At 39.2% G+C, this 15,519-nt stretch overlaps 2 protein-coding genes across 2 annotated transcripts; one reads left to right on the top strand and one right to left on the bottom strand.

The window, feature by feature from the left end:
- Window positions 1-1,754: 1,754 nt before the first annotated feature.
- On the top strand, window positions 1,755-7,539 carry pcgf1 (polycomb group ring finger 1). The gene is made up of 9 exons (XM_055224765.1): window positions 1,755-1,891; window positions 2,962-3,067; window positions 3,154-3,306; window positions 3,392-3,463; window positions 4,401-4,506; window positions 4,628-4,670; window positions 6,320-6,406; window positions 7,011-7,091; window positions 7,361-7,539. The coding sequence occupies exons 1-9, from the start codon at window positions 1,805-1,807 to the stop codon at window positions 7,409-7,411; spliced, it is 786 nt and encodes a 261-aa protein (XP_055080740.1). The 5' UTR covers window positions 1,755-1,804; the 3' UTR covers window positions 7,412-7,539.
- A 3,837-nt stretch (window positions 7,540-11,376) lies between these two features.
- Window positions 11,377-13,929, bottom strand: lbx2 (ladybird homeobox 2). The gene is made up of 2 exons (XM_033974291.2): window positions 13,135-13,929; window positions 11,377-12,207 (listed from the first exon to the last, which is right to left on the bottom strand). Exons 1-2 carry the CDS (start codon window positions 13,460-13,462, stop codon window positions 11,750-11,752), a joined length of 786 nt encoding a protein of 261 aa, XP_033830182.1. The 5' UTR covers window positions 13,463-13,929; the 3' UTR covers window positions 11,377-11,749.
- Window positions 13,930-15,519: the final 1,590 nt, after the last annotated feature.

Genomic DNA, 15,519 nt, shown 5'->3' with positions numbered 1-15,519 from the left:
CGAGTGAGTGAATGAATAATGCACTGTAAGGTTCTTTGGGTATCTTAAAAGGCCTTATATAAGTACAGTACATTGTTTCAGTAGTCAACTATTCCGATTAATCGTTGCAGACCTAATGCAGTGTTTATTTTCAGACATATTGCTTTTCTGTATAGGTCTGCGCTTTGTGTTCCTGTCTCCTAACTGAAGTGGCAGGGATAGCACAAAGTTGGCAGTCATTTGTTACACTGGGAAATGACAAAAGACTGAATGAAGGGCCGGGCTTTGTTGGAGACGACAGCTTTTGGGTGGTCCGCAGGTTGGACGCCTCTGGAGGGATCAGCAGACCTCCAATGGCAACACTGCACGGAGACTATTTGACAAGTGTGGCCCTGTCCAATACATACAGAATAAATGATTGCTATTTTGGACTTGTTGTTGTGTTATGTAAAGTAATGTTAGGAAAAATAAACTGGTTAAATCCAAGTCTGAGTCTGTGTTGCGTATGTATCACAAGTTTGCAACCACAAGGGATTGGGTTACGTTAAAACACACACTTAAAACCATAAAACATCAACTTCAATGGCCCTATAATTATGCCCACAACTTCATGGTCAACACTTTGGAGGGTTGGGTGTGTAGTCTATATGAAATTCCTAACTTTTTCAGGAGAGGCAAAAAAAAACTAATATTTAAATTTTTAAATCACAATTACTTAAAAACATTTCTGGGAATTTTTTTTTTTTTTTTTTTCTGGAAGTGGAAAAAAAGTCAGCAAGTTTTCATTTGATAAGTACTACTAGATAGATAGATAGATAGATAGATAGATAGATAGATAGATAGATAGATAGATAGATAGATAGATAGATAGATAGATAGATAGATAGATAGATTAATCAGTCAATCAATCATATTATAACATTTTGTCAGTCACTGCAGCAAAGGCTTGAAATCCCACCAATGACACTTATTGAATCTATGCATGTCATTTTCTATTAAACAACAACTAAATCTTTACATTTTGATTTCATGGTTCAAGTGGAGAAATATCCAAAAGATTCATAGAGAATAACATTTTGGCAGGGTCTTTGTTTCATGTCCCTTGATTCAATAGCAGAACAATGTCAAAAAATGTGTGCTTACAGTGCCCTCTATTGTCCAAACTAGAGACTGACCTAAACAGGTGGTTTCTTTTAAATTACAGACGCAATTTATTTTAGGGAACAAAAATAGGCTCTGTAAGCTACAGATGCTAAAGCCTACCACAATTTAGTCAATAAGTAACTAAGTAAAGTGAAGTAGTCTGGCTTTATTTATTTACAGACTGGCCTAATAGTCTTTTGTTTTTGAGAAATTGTGACTTCTACTTGAACAAACAATAGAAAACATATCTCAGGAAGCACTTAAGATAATCACAAGCTTACACTTTCATCTGTATGTTTATGTTAAAAACAAGTGTGACTGGCTTAGGCCCACTGTACATTCAAATCAGCCCAATTATGTAACAGATGAGGCTATAGGCTCGTACATTTACAACAACTGCACTGTTACAGGGACTTTGGCTGTGCTATTTTTATAATCACCACCATCACCAACAAGTTGCATAACACAAAGTCACAAGTTCAACCAAAGAAATATGAAACCATGTTATAGCCTGAATCATCTTTGCCGTGTTAGTGCATTGATCTATTTATACTGGAAGTGTTTATTTACCTCTTGTTTCCTTTATTTACCTCGTGCACATGTTATCAGCACTTGGCGCGCCCCCTTGGCACGTTGAAAACAGCACGTCCGGTTTACCCGGAAGTAAGCACAATTCCCAAAGATGGCGGAGCAAGGTCCGATGGCCATAGCGATGCGGCTCCGTAACCAGCTCCAGTCCGTGTACAAGCTGGACCCGCTGCGGAATGAGGTGGGTGCTGGTGGTAGCGGGGCTGAGGCTGTGGGGCTAGATGCAGACCGGGGGCTCTAAGAGCTGCACAGCCAGAAAAAAGCGCTCGCTTAACGGCCGCCGCGGGCTCGTCTCCGCGGTGATGGAGAGAGCGATGCTGAGCTGCGCTGAAGCATGCGGAGAGGCGGGCTGCAGCCGTGTTGTTCTTTGCAACAGTAAAGATACTAACACAAATCGACTAAATTGAACACATTGCGCCACATCTCGTCCTGTATTGACCTTAGATTTGTTTTTTGGCTACATTTGAGGCTTGTGTCTTTGAAGCAGCGAGTTTGTCAACTCGCGATGTCCGCGGAGCGCAGCGCTGCGCTCGCTGCTTTCTTTCTTTCTCTGGGGAGTCGTGTGGTGCAGAGAAGTGCGTATCTGGACCATTGGGTCTGCACTTAAATACGACTGATTTGCAGAAGTTTGTCTACAGCAAACTCTACTCTGGATGTTTGCGGAGTACACGTGCTGACCATCCGAAACTTCTTCTCTCGCATGTAGCCTATAAAATGCACGTATCCTATGGACTCATTCGAGGGGCGCCTGGATGAGCCGTAGCCTCGTTACACCGATCTTCACTCAGATCTCACTGTTCACTCTGATCTCACGCTTCACACTGCAGTCGCAGGGAAGTACACGTTTGTAACGCTGTACCACTGCAGTTGGGTCCCGTCCCGGGACGTGTGTCTGTACAGAGGTCACCCACAGGTCCACGGTGATCACGATGTCTTAACTTGGTTTCACTTGATTATTTTTGCTTGTAGCTTTTGCAATGTTGCTATTCTCGTGCAGGGGTCAAAGGTCAACAGCAGGTGCACACAGGTGCATATGACCTCTGAATATTAAATAAACTATTCCCACGTCCAAAATGCATACAGTATTCCTCATCAGAGTGGTCATATCAACATTAAGGACTGTGGAGTTGTGATAACTTGTTTGTTAATGAAAGAGTTTATGTTCTTTAAATGACACATGACACAGAACTCTGTTGTACTGACTAAGTGATCACTGTATCTATAGACCATGTGTATTTAATCTGTTTTCAGGAGGAAGTCAATCTGAAGATAAAGGACCTAAATGAACACATTGTTTGCTACCTTTGCGCTGGCTATTTCATCGATGCCACTACTATTACAGAGTGTTTGCATACATGTGAGTATGGAGAGGGAACAATAACAGCCAATCATATGCATAATATTTATTATCCAGTTTTCTTTGTCTTCTCTTTATGTTTCTAGTCTGTAAAAGTTGTATTGTAAAATATCTTCAAACAAGTAAATATTGCCCCATGTGCAACATCAAGATCCACGAAACACAGCCTTTACTCAACCTCAAACTGGACCGAGTTATGCAAGATATAGTCTACAAACTGGTGCCTGGACTTCAAGAGAGTATGTCCCACACTGAAACGCCTACTCAATCTGACAGTCTGTAATTCTCTGAAACCTAACAAGATGTCTGTTCATTTATTAACAGGTGAAGACAAAAGAATAAAGGAGTTTTATCAGTCACGCGGTTTAGAACGAGTCATTCAACCTGCAGGGGATGGTAAATCACTATTCTTTAATTCCAAATGATAACTATAGTATTCATATACTTGTATCTCATACTTGTATAACCTTAAAGTTGCTTCTCTACACTTTTTCTAATGCAGGGACTCACATAGTTTTAAGACCACGTCCTTACCGAAATAACCACAAGAACAACATTAGACCTCCACTATAAAATGTATAAAAATGTAGAAAAATTCAAATGGAAAGATAGAACTTTATTTATCTCATGGAGGGGAAATGAAACGGCAGGTGTTAAAGTGCAAATAGAAAAAAAAAAGTGTGTAAGCATTCCAATCCATGATGAGAAGGAAGAATAAGTAGATAAGAATATATATGCCATGTGTCCTTTGGCAAGACATTTCTAATGCCTCTTCTCAAGTTTGTGTACTCTACTGTATGAATGTGTGTGCAACTGTTTCCTTTTCCTGTTTGAGTGCTTGTTGGAAAGCTGGAAAAGCAATGCTTTTGATGATGGGGATTTGAGACTGAACTATCCAAAAAAGGAAAATGTGACTTTTTCAGAGTTTCACATTCCTTTCATGTGATGTGAAGTGTGAGTCTTTTACATGTTATATCTTTACTTGAGTTCTCAAGTCACCATTACTTTCTTTATAGAATTCACAAATATCAAACGTGATAAACGTGAATGCTCTAGTAGAGTGTGTGATGGGTTCTCTTTGTTTTCCTACTTACTAAACATGTACACACGAGGTACATTTCCCCCCCCCAAGTAAGTTGCCAGTAAGGATCCACAGTACACCAATTAAGAACATCTGTAATTGAATAAATTTGAGATGGATAAGTTTAATGTAATACCATGAAAGCAATAACAGGGCACAGTGCACCTTTTATAATAGTAAATGGATGCCAGTATTTGGTACTGTAATCCAAACCAGAAGCTGTAGTGTAACTCTATGTTCTTCTGTCTGTAGATTCTGTCCCAGATGCCACAGGTTTGCCATACACAAGCTTCGACCACTCCAAAGCCCATTTCTACAGATACGACGAGCAGGTCTCTTTGTGTTTAGAAAGACTTAAGTAAGTATTCTGATGGATGGTTTGGTATTATGAATGCCTCATTTGTTTGTAATGCTGCCTAGATGTTATCTAATCAAATGCACATAATACTATACACACAAAACACTTTTTATCTTCACAGTTCATCACTCGCTGGAAAAGATAAGACGAAACTTACTCTGCAGGTAAGCATCAACACTATAACAGCACTTTTACACTGTTTATTCTCTGAAATATTGAGCTGGCTGCTTTGGCCAGAAGTGTGTCTCTAGGGGAGGCATTTTCCACTTTAACAAGCTCTTTTCTGCCCTTGACTGCTAAGCAAATACATGGCTCAGTGACATGTACTGCAGCCAGAGCGCAACTCAGCTGAAGCCTCATTCCCACAACAGACAGGGATAAGTGGAACATGCGCACCATTCAGGCATATAATCACTCCACACTAAAGTACTGTTTTCTCAGAAATATGAAGTGAAAAACAGGCAGGTTACTATAAACGCACTTTACTCAATTACAACAAGTAATAACCCTTGTTTACCGCTGCTACTGGTTTAGTTTCCTTACATGGGTCACAAGATACAGGCTTGCGTAAGTGCAGTGTAATGAGTAGTCTGGGTCAAAACATCTGTTGGCTTTAGATTCCTGTCGTGAGCATAAATCCATAACATTGTTGATGTGAGAGCCGTCTCTGCTGTCACTTTTCTTTGTCCATGACTAAATGTGAGTAATATGACCGTCACACTTGTGGGCCTGTGTACAGGATTACATAATATCATCTGACTACTCTGCTGCAAGGCCCTGGTCTGCCAGCAGAGAGCACTGTTCTTCAACAAATGTTTTGTTTTTGTTTTGAGATTTTAGACTGAGAGATACAACTGTACTACTGAGTCAGTCAAGTAGTGGTAACGGTGTTCAAATAAAGTAAAGTAAACATGACAATAAAAATGTATTACTTCCAAGGTATATTTTTGTTGCTGTCTAAATAATAGGAATCACTGTGTGTTTAGAGAAAGCTTGTGGGGTTCTGTATCACCTTGGAAGTTAAATTCCCGTTGAGGCAGGACAAGTTTCATACATTCATATTGCTGTAATCATAACTGCATTTGTCTTTTATGGGTATGCAAATATCATCATGTCTTTATTTAAACATAAGGACCACAAATCTCAGCCCATCTGGTGAAGGCGATAATTACACTTACAGAACTTGTTTAACTCCAGTTCTAAACCTGCATATTTACTTGAATATGGTCTTGATATTTTTTGCTTGTGTAACATAGATTTGACATTCCATGTGGGCATATAAAGACATGCTCTCCACGCTGTATGGAGGAGGAAACATAAAATGATTCGGGGCTGTGTAATGCATCAGTGGGGACTGAAACCATGCAGTGGTAGCTGTGGTTTGTGTCCTTGTAAATCCATGTGTAACAGGAGAGAAACGCGCCCCCTCTGAACTTTCACTGATTTTAGGGGAGCTTTATACCAAACAGGTGCCATACGGTAGCAGCTACATACCACTCTCATTGGGTAGATTATGGGTGGTTTTCAGATCCTAGAATGTGATGTCATACTCCCAGATGGGGCCAGGAGCTAGATTTCCCTATTGATTGGATAGTATTTTTACATAAAACGTTAACACATGAATTTAAGCAATTTCTTGGTCTAGTCCAAGAAATGATCAGGTTGAATATTATTGGCCTATAGAATGTTCTGATGTCGTCTGCATACAATGGTATATAAATGTGTGAGTTCTTGTGATTTATAGTGTGTACAGTATAATGCATTAGCATCTAGTAACTTAGCTTAATAATTTCTTGTTTTTTTGTCTTTGCAGCAGAAGTTTGTTCGGTGTTCGGTGCGAGCAGAGGTTAGACACTTACGGAAAGTGCTGGGGCATCGACTAAATGTAGAAAAACATCAAGTGAGTTACTGTTGGAAATATGATATTATATTGTTCATAATTAAAGTTATAAGTGTTATGTTCCAATCATGTGCTGAATCTTATAAATTCATGTGATAATGGCAATGGGGAAATGCTATTTAAAGATGCATTATGTAACTTTGGTGGGATGTTTGCCACTTGCTTCTGCTGGAATGTTCCAGAGTTTAGGATTAAACGTGTCCATCTTTCAGTAATTCTATTACAGGTGTTGTTATTGCTAAAAGAAAGTATCTTGAAAAGCATCAACCTGCTTGTCTCCATGGAGATGGACATGCTGAATGCCATACTGTGAAACATTCAAGGCAAAGCAATGACATGTCTATAGGGTCAAACAAGTGGCTTACCCTCCACCTGAAAAGTTTAATACAATTTTTAAATATTAAATATTAAAAGTATAGCATATTATTCTCTTCCAAGTAATTTACCATCAACTGTATGTTATGGAGATTCTGTTCAACTAAATCCTACTTTGGAAAGTTTGAAAGTATAAAATGTATGAGAGAATTCCAGATGACCGAAGTAGCTAGTTTAACTGTATGAAGGGCTTCTACTGATGTCTGTGTGTGGTCTCCTGATCCCTCAGGTCCAGATGTTGTTCAATAACGAGTCTCTGCCTGATCATATGACCATGAAGCGGCTATGGCTCTCACATTGGTTTGGCAAGGTACCAGCAAACTCCATACATTTTTTTGAGGGTCGCACAATATCTGAATTGCTACAAATGAAGTACATCACACTTACTACAATTGTTTGTTTTGTTTATACATTGTAGATTTATATTTTAGTTTTAATTTGATTGACAGTATTGTGTTGAATTATATATTTTTTTTTTGAGTATCATATTTTCCTCACTGCGTTGCCCTACATTGTTAACATTTTGACACATGTAATAGAGAATAACTTTGCTCTAATTCTGCTGCTTGTGTGTTGCAGGCCCAGCCGTTAGTTCTTCATTACACCATAAAGGACAAAAGGGCCAGATAGGACTGGCTTTAGTGTGTGCAGCTGTACATATTTTGTACAATTAATATTCTATTTTAATAGTGTTTGTGTACATAGACTTATTTTCCTCATTTTGTATTTTTGAAAATAAATTTGAAAATGTGAAACTATTTTTTTGCCTGGGTGTCTACTAAACTCCGATAATGCATTTGATTCTTATAGGGCAATTTTGGACAATCAAATATATACTTATGCTTGTATTACTTTTCTTATTATTGTTCTACATTATGAGCCTGCTCTGTCCCCTCAGTACAAACAAAAATAAGATGAGGAAAGGGTTTGTAGCAGTCAACATCAAGTGTTGAGTAAAAAAATTGCTTAACTGCACGCCCACTTCCGCTTACAGGACCTGAGTGTCAGATTTTTTCCCCATAATAGTAAAACATGGTTTACAAAGAATTTGCTAAGCGTTGCATTTTTCAGGGTATCAAAAACATTAGCGCAAATTATGAAGACCTCCATAGCCTATATGTTTTAAAGAAGCAGCCCAAGTTTTTTGTTGCCAACGTTGTAGGCCTACCTCCAGTTATGTCCCAGTTTGCTGCTCTTTTTGTCTCAAGTAAACTACACTTTTTGCTCATAATGTATAGCAAAATTTTTTTTATATATATGAAAAATATATTGGGCAGCTGAAGTTGTTTCTAAATGTGCTTTATAAATAAAATTGAGTTGAATGTAGAGTGGCTGTAGCTGAACTGTTCAAATAAATGTCCTGACCTCCACTGTAAAGAAAATAGAACTGAAATGGTTATAACTTGCCACAAGAGGGCGCAGTTGTTCTTTCTTAAAGCACTAAAATGACGTTCAGTCCGCTCTTGTGGAGGGTTAACAGTTAAAACCTGTCACTGTTTGATGTCACGTGAGGCCTTGACGGCAAGTACACACAAACATATACTATTTATACAAGCAGAGCTTATTTGAATATTCTGATACACAAATTATGAGACTAGTAACAATAAAATTCAAAAAAAAAAATAATAATAATAAATAAAAATCAGGAGGCCTATTGTTTTTTTCTCAGGCCTGCATTTTGTGTGATTTGAGGCAAAATATAACATAATTTTAGATTTTTGATGACTGGATAATAACATGGAATATGATGTGTATGTGTTTTTGACAAATCAAGCTATTTTTGGACCTTCAGATATTCTTTTCCCCTGTATTCCATGTGCCTGGTTGTGCTGGTCCAAAGCCTCTCTCCCGGCAGGATCTCTGGGAGTAACAGAACTCCCCTGAAGCAGTGACCTCTGGGCCATCTCCACTCTCACTCTCATCTGCTTTGATTACTACTGTGAGCCTGCAGTGTAATATTGTGATGCAGACAAAGATATGCTGTACAAGGTGATATTGTGTTATGGCAAAATCTCCAAAGTCACAGTAATTTTGTAGACTTTTGCTATTTTTGAATTGCATATGTGGCCAAATATAAAGTTTTCTGCAGCAGCATGAAAAAAACAAAAAAACAAAAAAAAAAAACCAACCCCAAAAAACAAGTGCAGGACCTTTTATGGTTCATATAAACTGCAATGCACACTCAATGTCCTACAATGTAATCATGTAATGCAACAATGCAAAAAAAAAACCAAAAAAAAAACAAAAACAAAAAACCGCATTTGCTCACTTGCATTAGACGTTTTCCAGTTTTATTTTAGTTATTTCAAGAAAGTAAAAAAAAAAAAAAAAAAATTGATAGTAAATTGTACATTTTTTTTTATTTTTTAAACTGGTTAATTCATTAATCTTTATAGTTAACAAAAGTAACTTCAAAATTGTAATTTGCAGTGTCTACGTGACTTTGTTTACTTTTTTATGGTAAGTTTATTTGCCCCAGAAATTTCAAAATGTTGTATTCAAAGTCACAGTGTTTAAATGTCGATTTCTTAAAAGTGCCCGTCCAATGCCAGTTTAAACACTGTAAACAGATGGAAACAGGCCACATTTCTTGCTGTGTAACTTGTGTGTCCTGGTCAAGCTGCTGCTCCAAAGTGGCACAATAAAAAGGCTACTTGACTTTTCAACCCTCTCCATTCCACCCCATTACTTCTGTTGTGTCCCAGTCTGCCGCTCCTCCGCCCCCACAGCGGCCCCCGCACCATACTTTGGTCTCAGCTTTTAGAGCCATTTCAACAAAGTTTTCCATACACTTTATATTTTCTGAGATGAATAAAAATGTAAAATAACTCTAGTGATGTATAAACCTCTTGTTTTGCAGTTGCAATTGTATATTCTATATGGTCTTAACAAATAATGTATAATATAAATTTTTATTGTTGCAACAGATTTAGTCAAAGGTTATGTTAAATTAAATTAAATTAACAAGAAACAGAAGTTTTACTTACTTAGTTCTACTTAAAAATTATGATAAAATCTTAAACCTAAGGCCAAACATAAAAAAAGAAAAAAAAAAAAAATTGTGGCGTCGTTGACGCCACAATAAAAGCCAACATTTTGGAAGGCTTATTTACAATGTGTTTGCAAAAGTGTTTTCTGTAACACTCTGAAATCTGTGTCTTCAAATAGATGATGGAAATGACAACATTTACACCTGTCATATTCATTCTGCTGTCGGCCACATGTCTGTGACCAAAAGAATTTCCCTTTGGGGATGAATGAGTCTATTTTAAATTTGATCTACATTTTTTATTGCATTTTTCTATTCTGTTGTTGCATTGCAGCACTGAGAACAAATAAAGGCTCTTCTGTCTTATCTTTTAAATTCTGATTCTCTAAGGCCTATAAACTATAAATGTGTTAATTGCTGGTTTTGAAATGCATCTTTTGCTTCTTGAATTGTTTATAAATGTTTGTGTGTGTGTATGTGTGTGTGTATATATATATATATATATATATATATATATATATATATATATATATATATATATATATATATATATATATATATATATATATATATATATATATATATATATATATATATATATATATATATATATATATATATATATATATATATATATATATATATGTTAGAGTATTTCCAATTAATTTCCCTTGTGGATCAATTAAGTGTTAAACGAGCCTAAAAGATCCAAAGAGCCTGTATCAAATGAAGCTTAACAAACAGAATGTGTTGTGTGTGGTGCTTTTCAAACGTCATCATGGCAGCTCTGTTTCTTGACGCCATGTTTGCAGTATAGGCCTATATTTACAAAAGTCCTGTGTGACTGGACGCTTACACATTAACCCAAACACACACGCGCTAAACCCAACAAAACGTCCCCAAATGGCGCTTCCCATTGAGCGTTATTCATAACACCTCGCGGTGGCCCATTTGCTATTCATGGGGACACTTTCTCTGCAAACGCGGCGTGCACAGAGCGGCAGATGCGTGCCATTATTGCCCCGCGCTCGCTTCAAGCTGTTTTTACGTGAGGCGAAGGGCGGGCCTGGCTAATCAATCACGTCCACTAGTTGTGTTAAGGACACAAGGAGGAAAACATATGGCACTGGGCCGGCCGCAAGCTTTTCTCAAGCCGGCCGAGACAAGATGAATTGAAGGCGCACTAAAAGAATGAAGAGAAAGCTGCTAATTGAAGTCATGCCACTCCACGGCTCAAAGCAGGGGTCAGGCATTGAGATGGGCCCAAGTTTCACCTCCCACTACACAGGATCACTGGCCTGTCCACTGTCATATGAATACAACAACCTGGTTAAGTCAACGGCCTGGTTAAGTTAAAGGAGCCATTCTCACCGCAGATTCTTGTGCGCCTTTTGGCACAATTGTTCTGTCTAACTGCCTTTGTCTCTATCAAAACCCTTTATGTCAAGTCGCACGTTTAGCTTCACCACAATAAAGAATCTATTATTTTAGCCACCAATTTCTATTCAATGTGTAGTTTTAGTTGAGAAAAAAACATTGCGTAAAATTAAGCAGTTTGACCAAAGTGTCTTGAAATATGATAGAAGCTTTATTTACATAGATGCTGATTAAATAGAATGTTACAATAAAATTATTATAGGGGCTATGTACAAAACCTAGACACGTGTGCAGTTGTACTAAAAGGGTCTCTGCGCGTGCCACTTTACGCTAAAAAGTGGCGCGTAACCGTACTTGGATTCATCCATACGAAGACACGCGTATAAACCATTAGAGGCCGAATGTCACTGTGTCTCTTCAGTTCAAAAGGGGCAGGTAACTCCACAGATGAGACCTGCGAGTCCAAAGAATAAATTAGAATAACTGAAAAGGGATATCCAACAGTCTCTATGTATTCTCCTCTGTGACAATATCCGTGCAAAAGTTTGGGAAGAAAATGCCCCCGTTTGACCTTCTCAATAGCCATCACGTGGCCAGAGTTTTCAATCGTCCACCTCTATCTCCTCGTCGTCCTCCGAGAACTCGTCCGTGGTGTGGTCTCTGGAGGAGGAGGGGGACTGCGGGAAGGCGCCGTGTCCCTGAGGAGACGTGGGGGACACGCTCGGAGACGCTGCGCCCTGAGCCTGCTCCTCCAGACTCTCCATGGTCACTAACTTCTGCAGAGTCTGTGGGGTCAGCTTCTTTAGTGACTCCACGTCGGCTTTCATCTCCTCCAGATCTCGTTTGAGCTTGGCGCGGCGGTTCTGGAACCATGTGATGACCTGTGCGTTGGAGAGGCCCAGCTGCTGCGCTATCTGGTCTCGGTCGGCTGGAGACAGGTACTTCTGGTACAGGAAGCGCTTCTCCAGCTCGTAGATCTGGTGGTTGGTGAAAGCTGTTCGGGACTTTCTCCTCTTCTTTGAGCTCTGTCTTTGGCCGAATGAGTTTACATGTTCACGTCCTGCAGGAGAGCCACAGTCAACCAGAGTAATATACAGTCAAAGTACACTAATAACACTGTGCTCTTCTGTTTACATCTGGTGTATTTGTTTTATAACCAAAATTTGAGTTGATCTACAAATATAAGGAATAATAATAATAATATAATCTGTAAAAGTAATAACCTGTTTTGTTCAGCTATAGTAATAAACATTTTACAGTGTGTTTTAATTTTGTACGAATTTCATAACTCTCTATATAGAATCCAGTTTTGCAACAATAATAAAAAATAAACGTTTAGCCTAACACAAGAACTGATGTGTTGCTTTTCAATTTTTAAAAAGCATATGGTTATTAAAATTCTTGACAGGTTTTTTGTTTTGTTTTGCCCAAACCAAATGCCCCTTGGAGAGCTCTGTAGGCCCATTCTTCTCGTGTGCTTTTCAAATAATACATCATATTTATGTGAATGGTCTGATGACTCATGCGATAAACGTCAATTAATCAAACTCCATTTAACAGCGTGACTCTGCCTGCGTCCTCTTTTTTAGTTATAACTAAAATGTCCATTACATTTTTGGTGACGAAACCCAATTAAACCCGTGCGTAATTTATAGCCAGATTTAAGGCAGTGGTTTTATTTTCTATAACTTTATTTTAGTTAAATGTTTACTTTTACTCACCACAGCGCACCAATAACGATTTAACAACATTTACAGAGTACTGTCATATTTTAATATCGCTTTTATGGAGTGTTGAGGAGGCTTTTCCCCATAAATCCTATCATTTTACTTATTGCATTTACAAGCATATTCATTTTAATGGAAAAAAAAATAAAGATGCGCTAATTTTGTACATTATCGCGCATTATTTCGTAACCAGACGTGCAGCAAAACGTGAGATGTGTGTATTTATTCATAAAAGTCACATACAAGTCATAAAAGTGTACCTTCTGCTGCCTGGATCACGCTCACTTCCAGGCCTTTGAAAGTCTTGCTCGCCAGTTCCTCCAGCGCACAGAGCGGGGACGAGGGCGTGCTGATGCCGTTCCTCGGTGCGTTTGGTGCCGTCACTTTCTCGAGGACGCGCGGCGGACAGATACTGACCGCTGACTTTTTGACCGAGGGCTTGTTCAGAATGTCCTCAATGCTGAAAGGCGTCAGCGGCTTGTTGGAGTTGGCCGGCGGGGGCAGCTGATCCAACGGCGCCCTCGCTCTCCGCTCCTCGCCACTGGATTGCAACACAGACCCTGCCTTCATGTCTTTGCTGGAGGTCATCGCAGTCCCCAAACACTCGCAAAAAAGTTCGCCCCCGACGTACCCACAAGCGTCGTAATTCTCCTGGAGACAAGTTTAAACCCAACTCACGACGACCATGCTTCGAGCGGAGTTTGGGAACAAGCGGTATCCCTTCAGTGCCCCGTTCAGAGCTCCATGTAGCGGTTTAGGAGGTGTCCCACTGTGGAGGGGAGAGTGCTTCCAATGGGGTAAAAGGCTGTCCCGACCAAGCAGCGCGGAGGAGAGGAGCCACCGCTAACGAGTTCCTGTTGATTGGGCGAAGTTCAATTAGAGAAACAGTAGACTAGTTGCTGACCCGCTGCTGCGTCTTAAAGGGCCGGAGTCTAGGAACTAATTGGACGTGAGGGAGAGGAGGAGTCTCACGCTTCTGGATGTTTGTGTGCGTGCGTGCGCGTGTCCCGCTGTTGGCGCGTTCCGCTGCAAACAGAAAGCCCAGTTAAACATGCTACAGCCACGAGCGACGAGGAGACTGACTGAGGAAAAACTTTAATGTCCGTCCTGGTCATGGTAATGCGTAATTACGCACTGAGCGTCAGAGGCGCAGTATGAGGGAACCGGGCTCCAGAACACATGGTCATTGGAATAAGTACAGTGTTCATGCGTGTACATTATTGCAGCTGATAGATTTACACTTTTATTATGTTCTTTTGCCTCACGTTGTTAGCATAATATCGCTGTTATAAAAGATATAAAAATCACGGCCAATTGTTTGAACTGACATTAAAAATACTACAGTGTTTTAAATAAATACGATTTACAATTGTATTTTTCTTGCTTTATTTTCGGGTCCGAACATGTAATATTATGTTAGCTTTCACCAATTTAAATAATTTTCTTCCACTGTGTCCAAGGTCAAATTATTGGTTTAAACTGTTATTTTAGCAATAAGAAATATCAATATTTTGTTTTGTTTTTTTAATGTAGCTTCACAGCCATTTCTACCTCATGCACACCTGTTTGTAAATCGAAAAAAATCAAATGTTAATTCTCAATTACTGAAACAACTGCAGAATAAATGTGTTTCTGTCTTCACTGGGCATCTTAAAGTCAGTACATTTCACATCGTTGTCCTTTTTTCTTGATATGTCCTGCAGGTAACACACTTCTGAGCACCAGGGCATTGACTCGTGGCCACGTCTCCCGGCATAAACGCAGCACGCGCAGGAGGGAGCTGGAATCTAAACCTCAAATTAGGATGGAAATGGAGCACGTACAGGTACGTCAACCTTTTGGTGGAAACAAACGTGATTTTGTTTAGTTATTTTTTTTACAGTCGTGACACAATTAACACATCTATTTCCACATGGCGCCGTTAGGGTTTTGCAAAGGTAAACACGAAAAGAAAAGGATACAGTTGTCCATCGGATTAGACAAGCTCTGTTTTATCAGGGGTACATATAAAATACCTTATGAAATCCGATATGCGTATTGTGTTTGGTAAACCAGTCCTGTCGTCTTGTGCGCACTTTGGATACGGCAGCAGTGCGCATCGGTGCCAACAGCAGCATATGGTGACACTGGTTTAGGGACAGAGATCTAAAACAGTAGGACATTCTATTAGGCGCCCTGGAGGTCCGGCATCGTGCACGGGGACTGGAGTGGGCTGGGTCCATCGCGCACCCAACACAAGCACTGCAGACCTGGGTTATGTGTACTTAAAGATGAACCCGATTTGACTTTATGGATCATTTTAATACATTTTACGCATATAATAAAAAATGAACTATGAAAGATTAGTCCATATGCTTATTTTAGATATCCATACATTGTAATTGCAAGAAAATCGCACAAAATAAATTCAAATTTAAGCAAGCTCAAATAACTTGGGATATTTTTTATTACGATAACAACCCACTATTATTTATTTTTTTATTCCATCCGTGCGCTCTGCTCTGATCATATACCGCAGCTCCTCCAATAAGCTTTGGGGTCGTAGATTTTTTTTTTCATTCTTTCTCGTGCCTTAATTTAAACGTTAATTAGAAACAGAACAGCTGACATCATCCATCAGCGCTCCAGACGGGTTTTAATTGGAT

Source organism: Periophthalmus magnuspinnatus, chromosome 10 (genome assembly GCF_009829125.3).
Source record: "Periophthalmus magnuspinnatus isolate fPerMag1 chromosome 10, fPerMag1.2.pri, whole genome shotgun sequence".
Lineage (NCBI taxonomy): Eukaryota > Metazoa > Chordata > Actinopteri > Gobiiformes > Gobiidae > Periophthalmus > Periophthalmus magnuspinnatus.
This window is presented reverse-complemented; position numbering and strand designations above follow the sequence as displayed.

Coding starts and splice junctions, on each gene's coding strand:
- lbx2 (XM_033974291.2), bottom strand. CDS start 13,462: ATGACCTCCAGCAAAGACATGAAGGCAGGGTCTGTGTTGCAATCCAGT. Junction 12,208..13,134: donor CGTGATCCAGGCAGCAGAAG/GTACACTTTTAT, acceptor GCTCTCCTGCAG/GACGTGAACATGTAAACTCA.
- pcgf1 (XM_055224765.1), top strand. CDS start 1,805: ATGGCGGAGCAAGGTCCGATGGCCATAGCGATGCGGCTCCGTAACCAG. Junction 3,307..3,391: donor GGTGCCTGGACTTCAAGAGA/GTATGTCCCACA, acceptor ATTTATTAACAG/GTGAAGACAAAAGAATAAAG. Junction 4,671..6,319: donor AGACGAAACTTACTCTGCAG/GTAAGCATCAAC, acceptor TTGTCTTTGCAG/CAGAAGTTTGTTCGGTGTTC.